The sequence below is a fragment of the Schistocerca gregaria genome, chromosome 5 (assembly GCF_023897955.1).
Source record: "Schistocerca gregaria isolate iqSchGreg1 chromosome 5, iqSchGreg1.2, whole genome shotgun sequence".
Lineage (NCBI taxonomy): Eukaryota > Metazoa > Arthropoda > Insecta > Orthoptera > Acrididae > Schistocerca > Schistocerca gregaria.
Window position 1 is genome coordinate 326752473 of NC_064924.1, and position 13616 is coordinate 326766088.

General features: G+C 44.1%; 1 protein-coding gene across 1 annotated transcript in view; it reads right to left on the reverse strand.

The window, feature by feature from the left end:
* Positions 1 to 13616, reverse strand: part of LOC126272415 (uncharacterized) — a 201167-nt gene that overhangs the window by 52566 nt on the left and 134985 nt on the right. The window contains exon 5 of the mRNA XM_049975254.1: positions 13082 to 13244. Coding sequence (XP_049831211.1) covers positions 13082 to 13244 — 163 coding nt within the window. The remainder of the gene's footprint in view (positions 1 to 13081; positions 13245 to 13616) is intronic.

The window sequence follows — 13616 nt, forward strand, 5'->3', positions numbered from 1 at the left end:
CGCCACGCCGTAGCCACTTGTTAATAACGCAACGGTCGAATTCACAAAGTGATGACCGCCCCGCCACCGCAGCGGTTCGCGGGTACGGTACTGAATGGAAGGACACCCCGCCCGGAGCTCCACTGCGACACGAGCCGTCTCCTCATCAGCTGTCACTGGAACCGGCACGCTACGATTCCGCACCGCACCGCTGCCGCGAGGAATTGAGCGAGTTCAAACACAACGTTTCTTTAAAGTGTCTATGTGTCAATAAACGTGTAATAGCGGAACCACCACTGTTTCACCCACACCTCACCCACTGAGCTGAGGAAAGTACCCATTCCACCGGCCATGAAGTGTCGCTTTCCCTCCCGCCACCCGTCTCTCTTTGACATTCAATATCTAGTGTCACAAAACCTCCACCCACTACACTGACTTTAATGACGTTCAACAAGAGCCACAGGAGAAAACATAACAGTAAGAAGACAAATTAGAATTTCGTAACACTGATGCAGACGGAAGTTAAGGATTCAATAATTTTTAGACATGAGGGCTGTAATTGCTACTTGGGACGAGTCGAGCACGTGATTAGAGAGAAAAATTTCGTCACGTCGTCCGGCGTAACAGGCACACCCAAAACTATCCTCCATGTGAATGTGCCCAGCATCAGTTCTGCATATCTAGTCCTGTGAAAATGAGTAAAAAAGCGCTTTACGTAATGAGTTCGCAAATATCGTCATCATTTATCAGCTCCCCTTCGATTTTGGACCTCACGGTTCCTATTAGTAACATGAAGCCCCTACGTGATCTCTTAACACGTGCCTATCATCTGTCATCTTTTCCCTTCCTCTAATCAACTACTTCCCTGTTCGTACCCCAGACTAGTATGTAGAGAAGTATTTTCTTTGTTACATCGTCATTATATTTAATTTTTGTCATTCTTCTGTTCAGATTTTCATCTGATCGAAAATCATCACAGTTTACGGTCTACTTCCATCAAATGCTATCCTCATGATGGACGTTTACTGAATTTTCTCCTCCTAATACGGTATATCTTTAAATCTACCAAACATTATTTTCAGAGTGCCTAGATAGTGACAAGCACCGAATACCTCACAATAATGTATCCGGATATTTGTGATCATTGAGTGTGGATCAGTGAGGTTCTTTATACACACATAAAAAAAAAGTTTTGCGTCACCTCGGTTCCGAGAGTTCCGGAACCTGTACAGAAAATTGGAATAAAGATAAACATAAACACCATCTCCGCCCATTTTATTTTTCACGAAAACCACACGTTCCATGTTGTACCACCATACAGCGAAACCTTCAGATGTGGTTGTCCAGATCGCTGTACACAGTGGTACTTCTAATACCCAGTTGCAAGTCCTCTTCTACTGATACATGCCTGTATCCGTCGTGGCATACTATCCACAAGTTCATCAAGTTCCAGACTGGCCTACTTCTCAACGGCGATTCGGGGTAGATCTCTCAGAGTGACTGGTGGGTCACGTCGTCCATAAACAGCCCTTTTCAATCTATCCCAGGCAAGTTCGATACGGTTCATATTTGGAAAACGTGCAGGCCACACTAGTCAAGCGATGTCGTTATCCTGAAGGAAGTCATTCACTCGATGTGCAGGGTGGGCGCGAGAATTATCGTCCATGAAGACGAATGCTTCTCCAATATTCTGCCGGCATGGTTGCATCGGTCTGAGGATGGCATTCACGTATCGTACAGCCGTTACGGCGCCTTCCATGACCACCAGCGGCGTACGTCGGCCCCACATAATGCCGCCCCAAAACAGCAGGAAACCTCCACCTTGCTGCACTCGTTAGACAGTTTGTCTAAGGCGTTCAGCCTGACCGGGTTGCCTCCAAACACGCCTCCGACGATTATCTTGTTTAAGGCGTATGCGACACTTATCGGTGAAGACAACGTGATGCCAATCCTAAGCGGTCCATGCGGCATGTTGTTGGGCCCATCTCTACCGCGTTGCATGGTGTCGTAGTTGCAAACATGGACCTCGGCATGGACCGCGGGAGAGATGTTAGGCATCGTCCGGCCTATTGCAAACAGTTTGCGTCGTAACGTGACGTCCTGTGGCTGCACGAAAAGCATTATTCACCATGGTGTCGTTGCTGTCAGGTTTCCACAGAGCCATCATCCGTAGGTAGCTGTCATCCGCTGAAGTAGTAGCCCTTGACCGGCCTGAGCGAGGCATGTCATTGACAATTCCTGTCTCTCTGTATCTCCTCCATGTCCGAACAACATAGCTTTGCTTCACTCTGAGATGCCTGGACTCTTCCCTTGTTGAGAGTCATTCCTGGCGCTAAGTAACAATTAGGATGATATCGAACATCGGTATTGAGCGTCTATTCATGGTTGAACTACAGACAATTCGAGCCATGTACCTCCTTCATCGTGGAATGATGGAAATCAACGGCTGTCGAACCCCCTCTAATAGGCACTGCTCATGGATGGTTGTTTATGTTTACATCCTTTGGCGGGTTTAGTGGCATCTCTGAACTTTCATAAGAGTTCTGGAAACCGGGCTGATGCAAACCTTTTTTTGATCTGTGTAGTTTAATGAAGTATTTCCTCCGAAATTAAGTGACTGACTCTTGACCCCATTTCTTTTACTTTTACGCCATTCGAAAAGTTAAAGTTTTTATTATTGATTCTGGCATGACAGTGTTTTGTGTTATTTTGGCGGCATGGGTGTACTCTTTGACTTGGCAGTTCTTTAACTGCTAAGAATTTTCATGCCATGTCTCACAATCGCTTTTCTCATTCCTGAAGTGTACTCCCATATTGCTTCCATACAATGCTGCTGGTCCGGACAGTGCCTTTTCTTTTAAACTTTAAATTAGTTTTCATTTTCTTTAATTTTATGTTTTGATAATTTCTTCGCGAATAATGTTAATTCTCGAGAGTTTACTTATAACATGATAGTGTAATTGCATACATTTAGGCGACAGAAGTCATGGGATAGCGATATGCACTTATACAGATGGCTGCATTATAGGATACACAAGATGTAAGAGGGCACTTCATTAATTCATGTTAAACGATTTCCGACAGAGTTGTGGCTGCAGAGCAGGAATTATCTGACTCTGAAGATCGAATGGTAGTTGAAGCTAGACGCATGGGACATTCCATTTTGGAAATCGTTGGGGAATTCAATATTCCGAAATAGATGGTGTCAAGCTTGTACCGAGAATACGAAACTTCAGGCATTACCTCCCACCGCAGACAACATAGTGAGCAGCAGCCGTAACTTAGCGACCGGGAGTAGCGGCGTTTGACTAGAGTTGCAGTGCTGACAGACAAGAGACACTGCGCGAATTAACCACAGAAATCAACGTGGGGAAAATGTACCCGTGAGGACAGTGGGGCGAACTTTGACTTTAATGGACTGTGGCAGAAGACGATGGACGCGAGTGGCTTCCCTAACAGCTAGACATTGCCTTCAGCGCCTCCACTGGGCTCGTGGCTATATCTGTTACACCCTAGACGACTGGAAAACGTTGGCCTGGTCAGATGATTCCCGAAATGACGTGGTAATAGCTGATTGTAGGTTCCCACAGTGGGGCAGACCACACAAGGCCATGGATCCAATTTGTCAACAAGACACTGTGCAAGTCTGTTGTGGCTTCACAATAGTGTGGGATATGTTTGAATGGAATCGATTGGGTCCTTTGATCTTACAGGACTTATCATTGACTGAAAATAGTTATCGTCGGCTCCTTGGAAATCATTTGCACCTGTTCATGGACTTCATGTTGCAAAACAACTATGGAATTTTTGTGGATGGGAATGTGTCATGTCATCAGCCCACAATTGTTCGCGACTCGATTGAAGAACATTCTCGACACTACGAGCTAATGAATTGGCCAACCAGATTGTTTGATAAGAATCCCGTTAACAATTTGGAAATTTTTGGTAAGGTCTTATGGGACCAAACTACTCAGATCATCGGTCCCTAAGCCTACACAATACTCTATCTAACTTATGCTATGAACAACACCCGCACTCATGTCCGAGGGAGGACTCGAACCCCTGACAGGTGGAGCCTCACGGACCGTGATAAGTCGCCTCAGACTGCTCGGCTACCCCAAACGGCAATCTCGTTAGCATAAACTGGAAATAACCGAGAGGTCAGTTTTCTATACAAAGTCCTGCACTGGCAATACTTTCTCAGTTATGGTTGGCTATGGTGGCAACAAGACTAACAATTGCTGTAGGGCACTTCTAATGGATTATTGAGTCTACGCCACGTCGAGTTGCAGCACTAAGCCGGGCGAAAGGACATCCGAAACGATATTAAGAGGTGTTCCATGACTTGTGTCACCTAAGAGAAGATCTGTGACTATATCTTTAACTAATGTTCTCCTGAAATTTGAACTCCTTTGTTTTCCTTTAGGTATAACATCAGAATTTTTTCCTTCTGTTCTACGTACTTCATGGCTATAAGTTTTCCTTTGGTTTCAGGGTTGTATATCTTACTTCTCCTTTTTTGGACGTTGTTCATTCGTGTTCTGAACAACTGTTCTGAACAACTTCGTATTTTATTTTTTGTAGTAATGTTTTACTGTTGTCTGCCTTGAGCCTATTAGAGCTACTGCCGGTGATTGTTTTCCCAATGCTGCGTTCAAACACAAATGTACAAATAGCTCGATGGTCTGCCATTCACTTTAGTGTCTGACAAAGTGCACGAGTTATGAAACTTCCTGACAGAATAAAAGCTTGTGCCGTACCGAGACTCGAACTCGGGATCCTTGCCTACCGCTCGCTGGCAAGTACTCTACCAACTTTTTTTATCTCCTGATTTCATGGTAGACGCTTTATCCATCTTTTGTTCTTTTTCTTTTTTTACTCAGAAAATTGTACACTATCACACAATGAATTAATCATACACAGTAGTTGTCCCTTTTTTGTTTTTTGTTTCGGGAAGGTCAGGTGGTGGTACACGCCGCACTAGTAGTGGGGTCTCTTCACGGCACTGCCATTGTGTCGAGGCCCAAAGCCCTCACACCCCTTTTTTCATGTCCTCTTTTGGGTCATAGCACTAAGTGTGCAGAAATCTTAACACAAAACTCCCATTCTCCGATCTAAGGAAGACAAAGAAAACTATTCTCTGAGTAGAAACTGAACACAGATAAAACTTAACAATTCTTCTTGAATCACACAAATACTTTGGAAGTCGAACACACGTAATTATGAACATAATGTTTTGGAAAAACTCTTCGTGTAACATAGAAGTTTCGGAAGAAAGGTAATAGTAAATTACAATAAGAACACAAGTGACTTAATTATCTTCTGTTCGTTCTCGTTCAAGGTGTTGTAGTGGTTCCACATATTTAACCGACACCCATTCTTTCAAAAATGACCTTCAGCATGTTGCCGTAGTGCTTCTTGTGGTAGCGATACGTGCTGATTTTTGCTTATTCACACTTCACGTAAGCGCGGAATTCTATCTCCTTGTCCGACCCAGGTTTGTTGACGACATAACTAACATATTTTCCCAGTAACCAGCTAATGGCGTTGGTTTTTAATTTCGGAAAGTATGTCATGTCTGGACTCAGGAGGAGCGATGGCGTAATATATTCCGTCAAGAATCTGGTGAGAAACGCGATTTGTTGCCTGATTCAATACCAGTTATTCACATTGCCGCCACAGGTGAATCTGTGGATGAGGGTATCCACGAGATTGCATTTTCCACAAAGGTGTGTCTGGTTTAAACCGATCCCATATAGTCTCTAGTTAGTGTTGATGACATTGTTAACTGTATTGTACCATGCGGAAATAGCGTCTGTAGATAGCCCGGTATACTTGATCTTCCGCCATACAGCTTTCCAATTACAATTAGGGAAGTTCTTTTCAGTTTTGTTTCTGCCCTCATTTAACTTCCTTTCAAGTATGATGTCGCGCCCTGTGATACGTGTGTTGCTTCATATTTCATCACTAAGATAACTTGCTTCGAGGGAAAAGTTCCTCACATACTGCAGATGGACATTAATCCATCGCACATCAATCGGTGCTTGCAGGCTATGGGGTCTCACAGTCTCAATGAGCTTTGCGATTACACATTGTGGAAGTTCTCTGAGTATATGGAAAGTCTGTTTAAGGAACAGATCAGAGGCTTTATTTCGATTGTCCACCAAACCGAGGCTCCCGTTTCTGATATCCAGTATAACGGTAGTCACACCAACACTGAATATCTCTCCCCGCCATAAATAATTGGTAACAGTGGACATGATCCCTTTCGCTACTAGTTTGGGGATTGGAAATACCTGTGCAGTGAAATACCCTTTAGATAAAATGCAGGAGTTGATGAATCTGACTTTTTGCACCTGGTCCATAGTTAGATGGATGTTCTCCATTACAGCACCATGAACTTTCCTCCCAGTTTCCGACCAGTTGAAAGCAGCCATCCTCATCGGACATTCGGTTATTCCCTAAGTTTATTGTTTCTTGTCTTGTTTTGCCCCGCAGATTCAATATTTTACTTTAGTTTTCATTTGTTGTCGCTCCCGAAGCGACTGTAACTGTCTCCTCCTTATTCCTCATTAGAACACCCACGTCATCAGCATAAGCTCGTATGACAGTTCTCTCACCGCTCAATGTTATGCCTGTTAATCTTCCCTGGACAGTGCGGAGAAAGGGCTCTAAAGAGACGGAAAATAAAAATATAGATAAGGCACTGCCCTGTGGAACCCCTCGCCTTATCTGTATGGGTTTAGATGTTCGACCATTGATTGCTATTTTCGCATTTATACCGGTTGCAATACTTCTTAGCATGTTGAAAATCTGAGGGTGGAAAGTCATTTTGGACAGCGTCGCAAAGAGGTATCTATGACTAACGCGGTCAAAAGCTTTGTTGAAATCTATAAAGATTAAAGCACATTTTTTACTTGTCACTGAGGTAATTGCAATGACTTCTCTGTATGCAGATAGACTTTCGAAAATCGTTCTGGCTGGAGAACAAGATTGATGATGACTCAATATTTTGTTGGAAAAGGCAGAGAGTCTTTTGTTGATAATACGCGAAATTATTTTGTACTCAGAATTTAGTAGCGAAAGAGGCCGAAAATTGTTGAAGTATGTTTTGCCTTCACTCTTAGGAATCCGTACTATTTTACTTTCCTTAAACTCTGCAGGGACTGCTTTTCCGTTCAGAACCTCATTCGCCATGGAAGTGATCTTGTCCCCAATTATAGACCAGTATAGCATAAAACTCCATAGGGAGGCCATCAAGTCCCGGAGGTTTTTTGAGAGGTGAGTTACGCACTGCCTCATGCACTTCATCCTTAGTAATTTGTGACAGGATGTCAGCTTTCTCTGTTCTCGACAATTGCGGACCTAAAATAGTGAGAAAGTCCACGAGAGCTGCATCGTCCACTTTGGTAGGGGCATATAAGTTGTCATAATACCTGGGGACCTCGTCCAGTATTTCTTTCTGGCAGGTGACCCTAGTATCAGTATGCGTCTGGACTTCATCAATAAAAGTTTGACGTCTGTTTTTAACATGCCACACCAAGTGATACAGAGAAGCTGTTTCATCTGCTACTACTGATGTGGCTTCCCATTTAATTTTTAGTCCCTCCATCTGTTGCCGTTTAATGCTTAATAACTTGGCTTTTATTTTTTTGATACCATTCAGACGAATTGCGTCATCATGTGCCTGTTGATATAAGTCTCTTAAATCTTTATAATCAAAACCCATTCAATTCCTCAACTTCCTGTGCCTCGCTACACTATACTGCATGACAACTTTCCGCAGCCTTGGCTTTGCCCTCCTAGTCCACCAGTCAATGACTGTTGCTTGTCTGCTGTGCGGAGACACATAGTCCACGCTACTCTTATTTCCTGTTCCAGTTCTTCGTCAGTTAAAACAGAGATATCCAAATTCCATTGGCCTCTGAATCGACTGGTTGTCTGTACACTTAAATTAAAGCAAGTTAAAAGTGTACTGTGTTCGCTAAAATACAAGGAATGGAGACATTACCTGTGTTTCTCGGGCATCTGAACTCGCTCCATCCCAACATTCAGTTCACCATGGAAGTGGAAAGGGATGGCACCTTACCATTCCTCGATGTTTTAGTCAGGAGGAAAGCGGATGGTACACTGGACACAGCGTCTACCGCAAATCAACTCATACGGAGCTATATTTGCAGGCGACAAGTTGCCATCACCCTGCGCAACACGGTAGTGTCCTACGCTCTTTCGTGCATAGAGCACATGTAGTCTCAGATGCCGACAGTCTACCTGGTGAGCTACAACACCTGAGAACGGTATTCCAACAGAATGACTATTCCAATAGGCAGGTACGTCATGCATTCCGTTCCAAGCAAATTCGAAGCAGGGATGTAAATGAAGATGAGGAGGCACAAACTCCAACAGCGTTCTTGCCCTATCTTGGCGGCATGTCTTCGTGAATAGAAAGAATCCTCAAAAAGCACGATATCAAGTGTGTATTTCGGCCACCAGCAAAATTGAGGAATTTATTGTGCTCAAAGACGATCTTGGCCTTAGGAAACGTGGTGTGTATAAAATCCCATGCCAATGTGGAAAATCTTACATTGGACAGACATGCCGAACCGTGCAAGAACGTTGCGTCGAACACCATCGTCACACACGCCTGCGGCAACCTGATAAATCAGCGGTAGCGGAGCATTACCTGGACACGGGACATCGTATGCTGTACGAACAGACGGAAATTTTATCCCCAGCGTCATCTTTCTGGGCTGTGTTGTTAAGGAGGCCATACATATCCGTACAGCGGACAATCTTATCAACAGGGATGAAGGGTTTCATCTAAGCGCCGCCTGGAATCCAGCACTGGCTGCCATTAAATCGAAAAAAAAAGGGAAACAAGAACTTCCGATCCGTCAAGTGACGAAACGCGCAACTGAGGTTTAGTTCGGACTTTAACCACAGGAGCGTCCGGCAGCACAGTCATTGCCCACAGCGCACGCGCGGATGGCCTTTCTGCGGCTCCCAGCATGGGGCACCAGGAGCGCCGCTTTCCTCCAACTACGAGCGTCTTCCCGCGCGCGCGTATTGCCTGCTCCCGGCATGATAAATTCCGTCGCCAGAACCACCTTGCAGCAGTGATAACAGCAGCTACCACCAGCTGATGATGTCGAGCAGTTGCATCAACGAAATATTGTGCGAGTTACACAATACAATCCGGCGGGAAACCCGAGAAGAGTATTTGCAGCAGATCTGTCGGGAAAGCATGAAAAGTCACTACAGCGGAACACTTTAAACGTTTAATAAAAAAATTGCAAATTTGGTGACACGTAAATTCTATTTAGTCTGCTGCGGGAGTGGCTGGTGAAGTAAGTGAACTCGACTGACGTCGGGTGCTGAAGTTCCCACACATCCTTAAGTTGTAGATCACTTACTAACTTTTTTAACTGTGGCGGGTAGTTGAAATTGGGTTGTTGATATTTCTGGTTTAAAACACAGTTAAAATCGCCACCTAGTATAAGAAAACACGGTTTTTTCCTCAATAAATAAATAAGTTCATCTTGAAAAAAATTCGCACGATCCAATATATGGGAATTTCTTGATGGGGCTTAGAGGTTAAGCAAGGTAACATGGAAAATTTTTATTCTTACAGCTCTTCCTGATTCTAGTCCTTCGGTTTCAGTCACCGAAATGCCTTCCCTTATAAGAATGGCTGTACGTATATTTGCTTCCGTAGAAACATTAACAATTTTAAAAAAGCCTGGGATCCGAAATTCCGTTATGGCAACTTCTTGTAGCAACGCGATATCTTTTCCAGACTCGTACAAGAATTCTTTAAGTGCTGCCAATTTCAAGAGTGACTGTATTTTATTGATGTTAATAGTAGTCATGCTATAAGCTTGCATCACAGACTTACCAGAAGAAGCTATTTGGGATGAGGATCGGTATGATTATAGCAGCAACGTGCTTCTCTACAAGTCACGGTCTTTACCAGCTGTGTGCCCATTATAAGTACCAGCTTCCTAGAAAAAATTTTACTGCTTTTAAACAAAGTGCTTGAAAAGAAAATTATGTCCTGAAATCCTGACAATGCACTGCTGTAAGTCACTGTGGTCTTTCTCTTTCTCCTCATCACTGTCGGCCCTAATGACTTCATATTTAATATTCTTTTTCTTGATGTCTTACTTCTCTGGTGTGGCTCTCGCTTTATGACGCGTGACAGCAAGACCTGGTTTCGGTCGCAGCCTCCGACGGTGGCCGTCTGGCGCAACGGCGGTGGCTTGCGAGTCATCAATATTTGGCTCCGGCGTGTTGTCTGTTGAGTTGTCTTGCTGGCGAGGCGGTATTGCTTGTTTATTTCCTCCTTCGGCGCGGTGTTGCGCTTCGGAGTCATCAGGTTGTTTACTTGGTACTTACTCGTACTGTTTGCACTGTATGGGGTGTGCTCTTGATGCGGGTATTTCAGCTGTGACCTCAGACTCAGGGTCACATTTCTGTGAAAGGTCACTACCAGCTGTGTCACTATCTATTCGTGGCGGTATAATTCCTTGTGCGGGAGTGAGAGCCACGTCGACCTGCATTTCATCTCCTTTTTCCACTTTCAACAGATCATCAGGACTTGGCTTCGGCTTCCTGGCAACGGGTGTTTTACAGGAAGAGCCCTCATCAACATTTTTTTCAGTGTCCTCTAGAGGACGCATTTTAGTGGGAAACTCGCTGTCACGGGGCGGAATTTCACCCTTAATGGAAGTTTTAAAGACGGAAATTCATTAACATTAAGTGCAACATTTGCAGAGGTAGTAACAGGATCCTCGACAGCCGCCGGCTCTTATGTGTTACTTGCTGGCAACAAATCGTTGAGTGTTGATTTCCGGCGTTGCGTAAGGTTATTTTTTTAGCACAAAAACACGCGAGGGCAGTCCTGACAGAGGTGACCAGACTTGTTACATACATGACCTGTAGGGGTTTGCCCTCAGTAAATAACATGCGCCTTTTGCCCGTCAACAAAGATGTGGGAGGGAATGTTTGCCTTCACTTCCATCTCCACGGAGCGAATGCCGTTAAAGCACTGCAGCTTTAAATGCGAAGGCCACATTTCGTTTACTATTTGCCTGACAACCCCATACTTTGAAAGGACGTCTTTAATTTTCGAGCTGTCTTCTTCTATGGGAATATTCAAAACCGTAACATTTATAATTACAGACTCGGAATTCCAGAGTTTTAGAGTACTTTTAGTACGATTTCATAACCAAACAGAATCGTTAAACTTTACAAAAAATGCAGTATTCATAAGAGGCTAGCTGCATGGTATGAACAGATTCAGAATGAAGGCCAATTACCTCGGTAATCCAGTCGTGTATTTCAAGTGCAGAGGGCTGTATTCGACGAGTGTACTTGTCGAAGGTGAAAATCACGGCGTTTTTCTCTCACGGAGTTTGCCACGGTGTTCTGCAGTGAAGAAATTTCGGACAACGCCGAAACCCACGCCGTATTGAATTTTGATACGCAGTCATTACTGAACCTCCGACTACTTAAAAGAATGAAAGAGTTACAGACAAACCTTGCAGGCAGAAACGATCACTGAAAGATGTTTTTGCGTACATTTTTACACTATTAATCCATATTACTTATACATCGCCAACATATGAACACATGTACAGTTTACAGTATTTACATGCGTCCACAATCCATGCATATAAATATTTTATTTTGCCATTTATGTATCTCGGTCACAGTCTTAAATGTTCAATTGTATTCACCAACTGTGGTTTCACTCATTTTAGTAAGTAAGAATTATGCCTCTCAGTTATTTTATTATTTTATACAGCCATGTTTCCAAAATCAAAAGGTGAATTAACGTACACGGCTACAGCTTCCCAGGTTCACCTGTCTGACACATATGCCAGTAGGTCCTTCACTCTTTTTTATGTAATGAGTACTACACTTCATTCTTTTATGTTTAATTGTTTGGGGGTTATTACATGAATATTGACAACGTATCGACATAGCAGCAGTTTCAGTGTTCACTTGTACTTAAATTTTAGTAAATTTCGTATTGTGTAATTCGAAGTATTTCGTGCCAAAGATCTTGCTTAGGAATAGTATAATTTGTAGCTTGCTCTTACCCTTTGTACTTCCTAAGGAAGTCAATTTGCAACAGTGGAGGATTCTACATATTGACGATGCGAACACATACCATTATGAATTTTATCGTCTCTGTCTCTACCTTTGTATGTGTTTCATTTGGCTGATAGGTACATTATGAGAGGAATGAATGTCTCATGGATACCAACGAGCCTTACACTCCAAGTATACTGAAGTATTACGATTTTTTCGTTTCACACATCTCGGTAACTTGTGCCTGAATTGCCATTGTATTCGCCATGGCTACGTCTGCTTGCACATGGCACACACAATAATGCTCCTATAACACTTCCGTCAAATGATATGTATCTACATCTATACCCTGCAAATTAATGTGGAGTATGGCATAAGTTTCTCACCGTTGTATCAGTTATTACGCTTTCCTCTTCCAGTTAAGTATGGACACATTATGCATTCCGACGGACTTGGGCAAATCCAGCTGAACAGTCCGATGTTCCACAAGTCCAGAATTGCTACGGAGTGGCTCCAGGAATACTCCTTTGAGTTTAAACACTTCAGCTGGCCACCAAACTCCCAGACACGACCATTATTGAGCACATCTGGCATACCTTGCAAAGTGCTGTTCAGAAGAGATCTCCACACCATGGTATTGTTGCGGATTTGTGGACAGCGCTGAAGGTTTCATTGTGTCAGTTCCCTCAAGCGCTACTTCAGACATTAATCGAGTCCACGCCACGTCTAGTTGTGGCAGTTCTGCATACTCGAAGGTGACCTACACGATATTAGGCAGTTTCTTTGGCTCCTCAGTGTAGTATGACAAGAAAGCCTAAAACGTTCCACACTAATTTTTTACACCTATGACTAGTGTATGACTGTGGCTCGACGCCATCGAAACCTTTTTACACCTATGACGTATAGTCGACCTGTCATGTACCACCTATACTCGGATGGTGGATGTGTACTTAATGATTAAAGTAAACGCGATACAAGAATGCAGCAGTCCAGCAGCCGTACCAACCTGACGCCGGTGGTGAGCGTGGCGTCGCCGTGCCGCCAGACGACGGCCTCGTGGGGGCCCTGCAGGCGCGTCGCGACGCACGTCAGCTCGACGGCGCTGCCCGCCTTGTAGTAGCGCTCGCTCACCAGGTGGCCCTTCTCGTCCGTCACGCTAACCTCCGGCGCTGCAAAACACACAGAGGCACTTTTCAGACCGCGCCAGCTGGAGTCCAGTGCTCGCAGTGTTGTACCTCATAACGAGGCCGGTTTCACCACCACCCCACACTCTCAATGAGATCAGTAAGTACAGAGATACATGGACCAGAGGGCTCACAGTGTTGAAGCACACAAGGTGGCCACTGTTACCCGTCGCACTTATGTTGGGATCTGTGAGACACAAACAAACATGACACCATGCGTTAGCTCAAAGATGGTACATGCCTTTCTGAAAATCTAGATCACCGGATGGCACTTCAGGTTCGTCGTGCTTGCACGTGTACTGTATCAGGTAATTTTCAGCAGGACTTATAAAGATGGCGTTTCCGTACCTCTACATC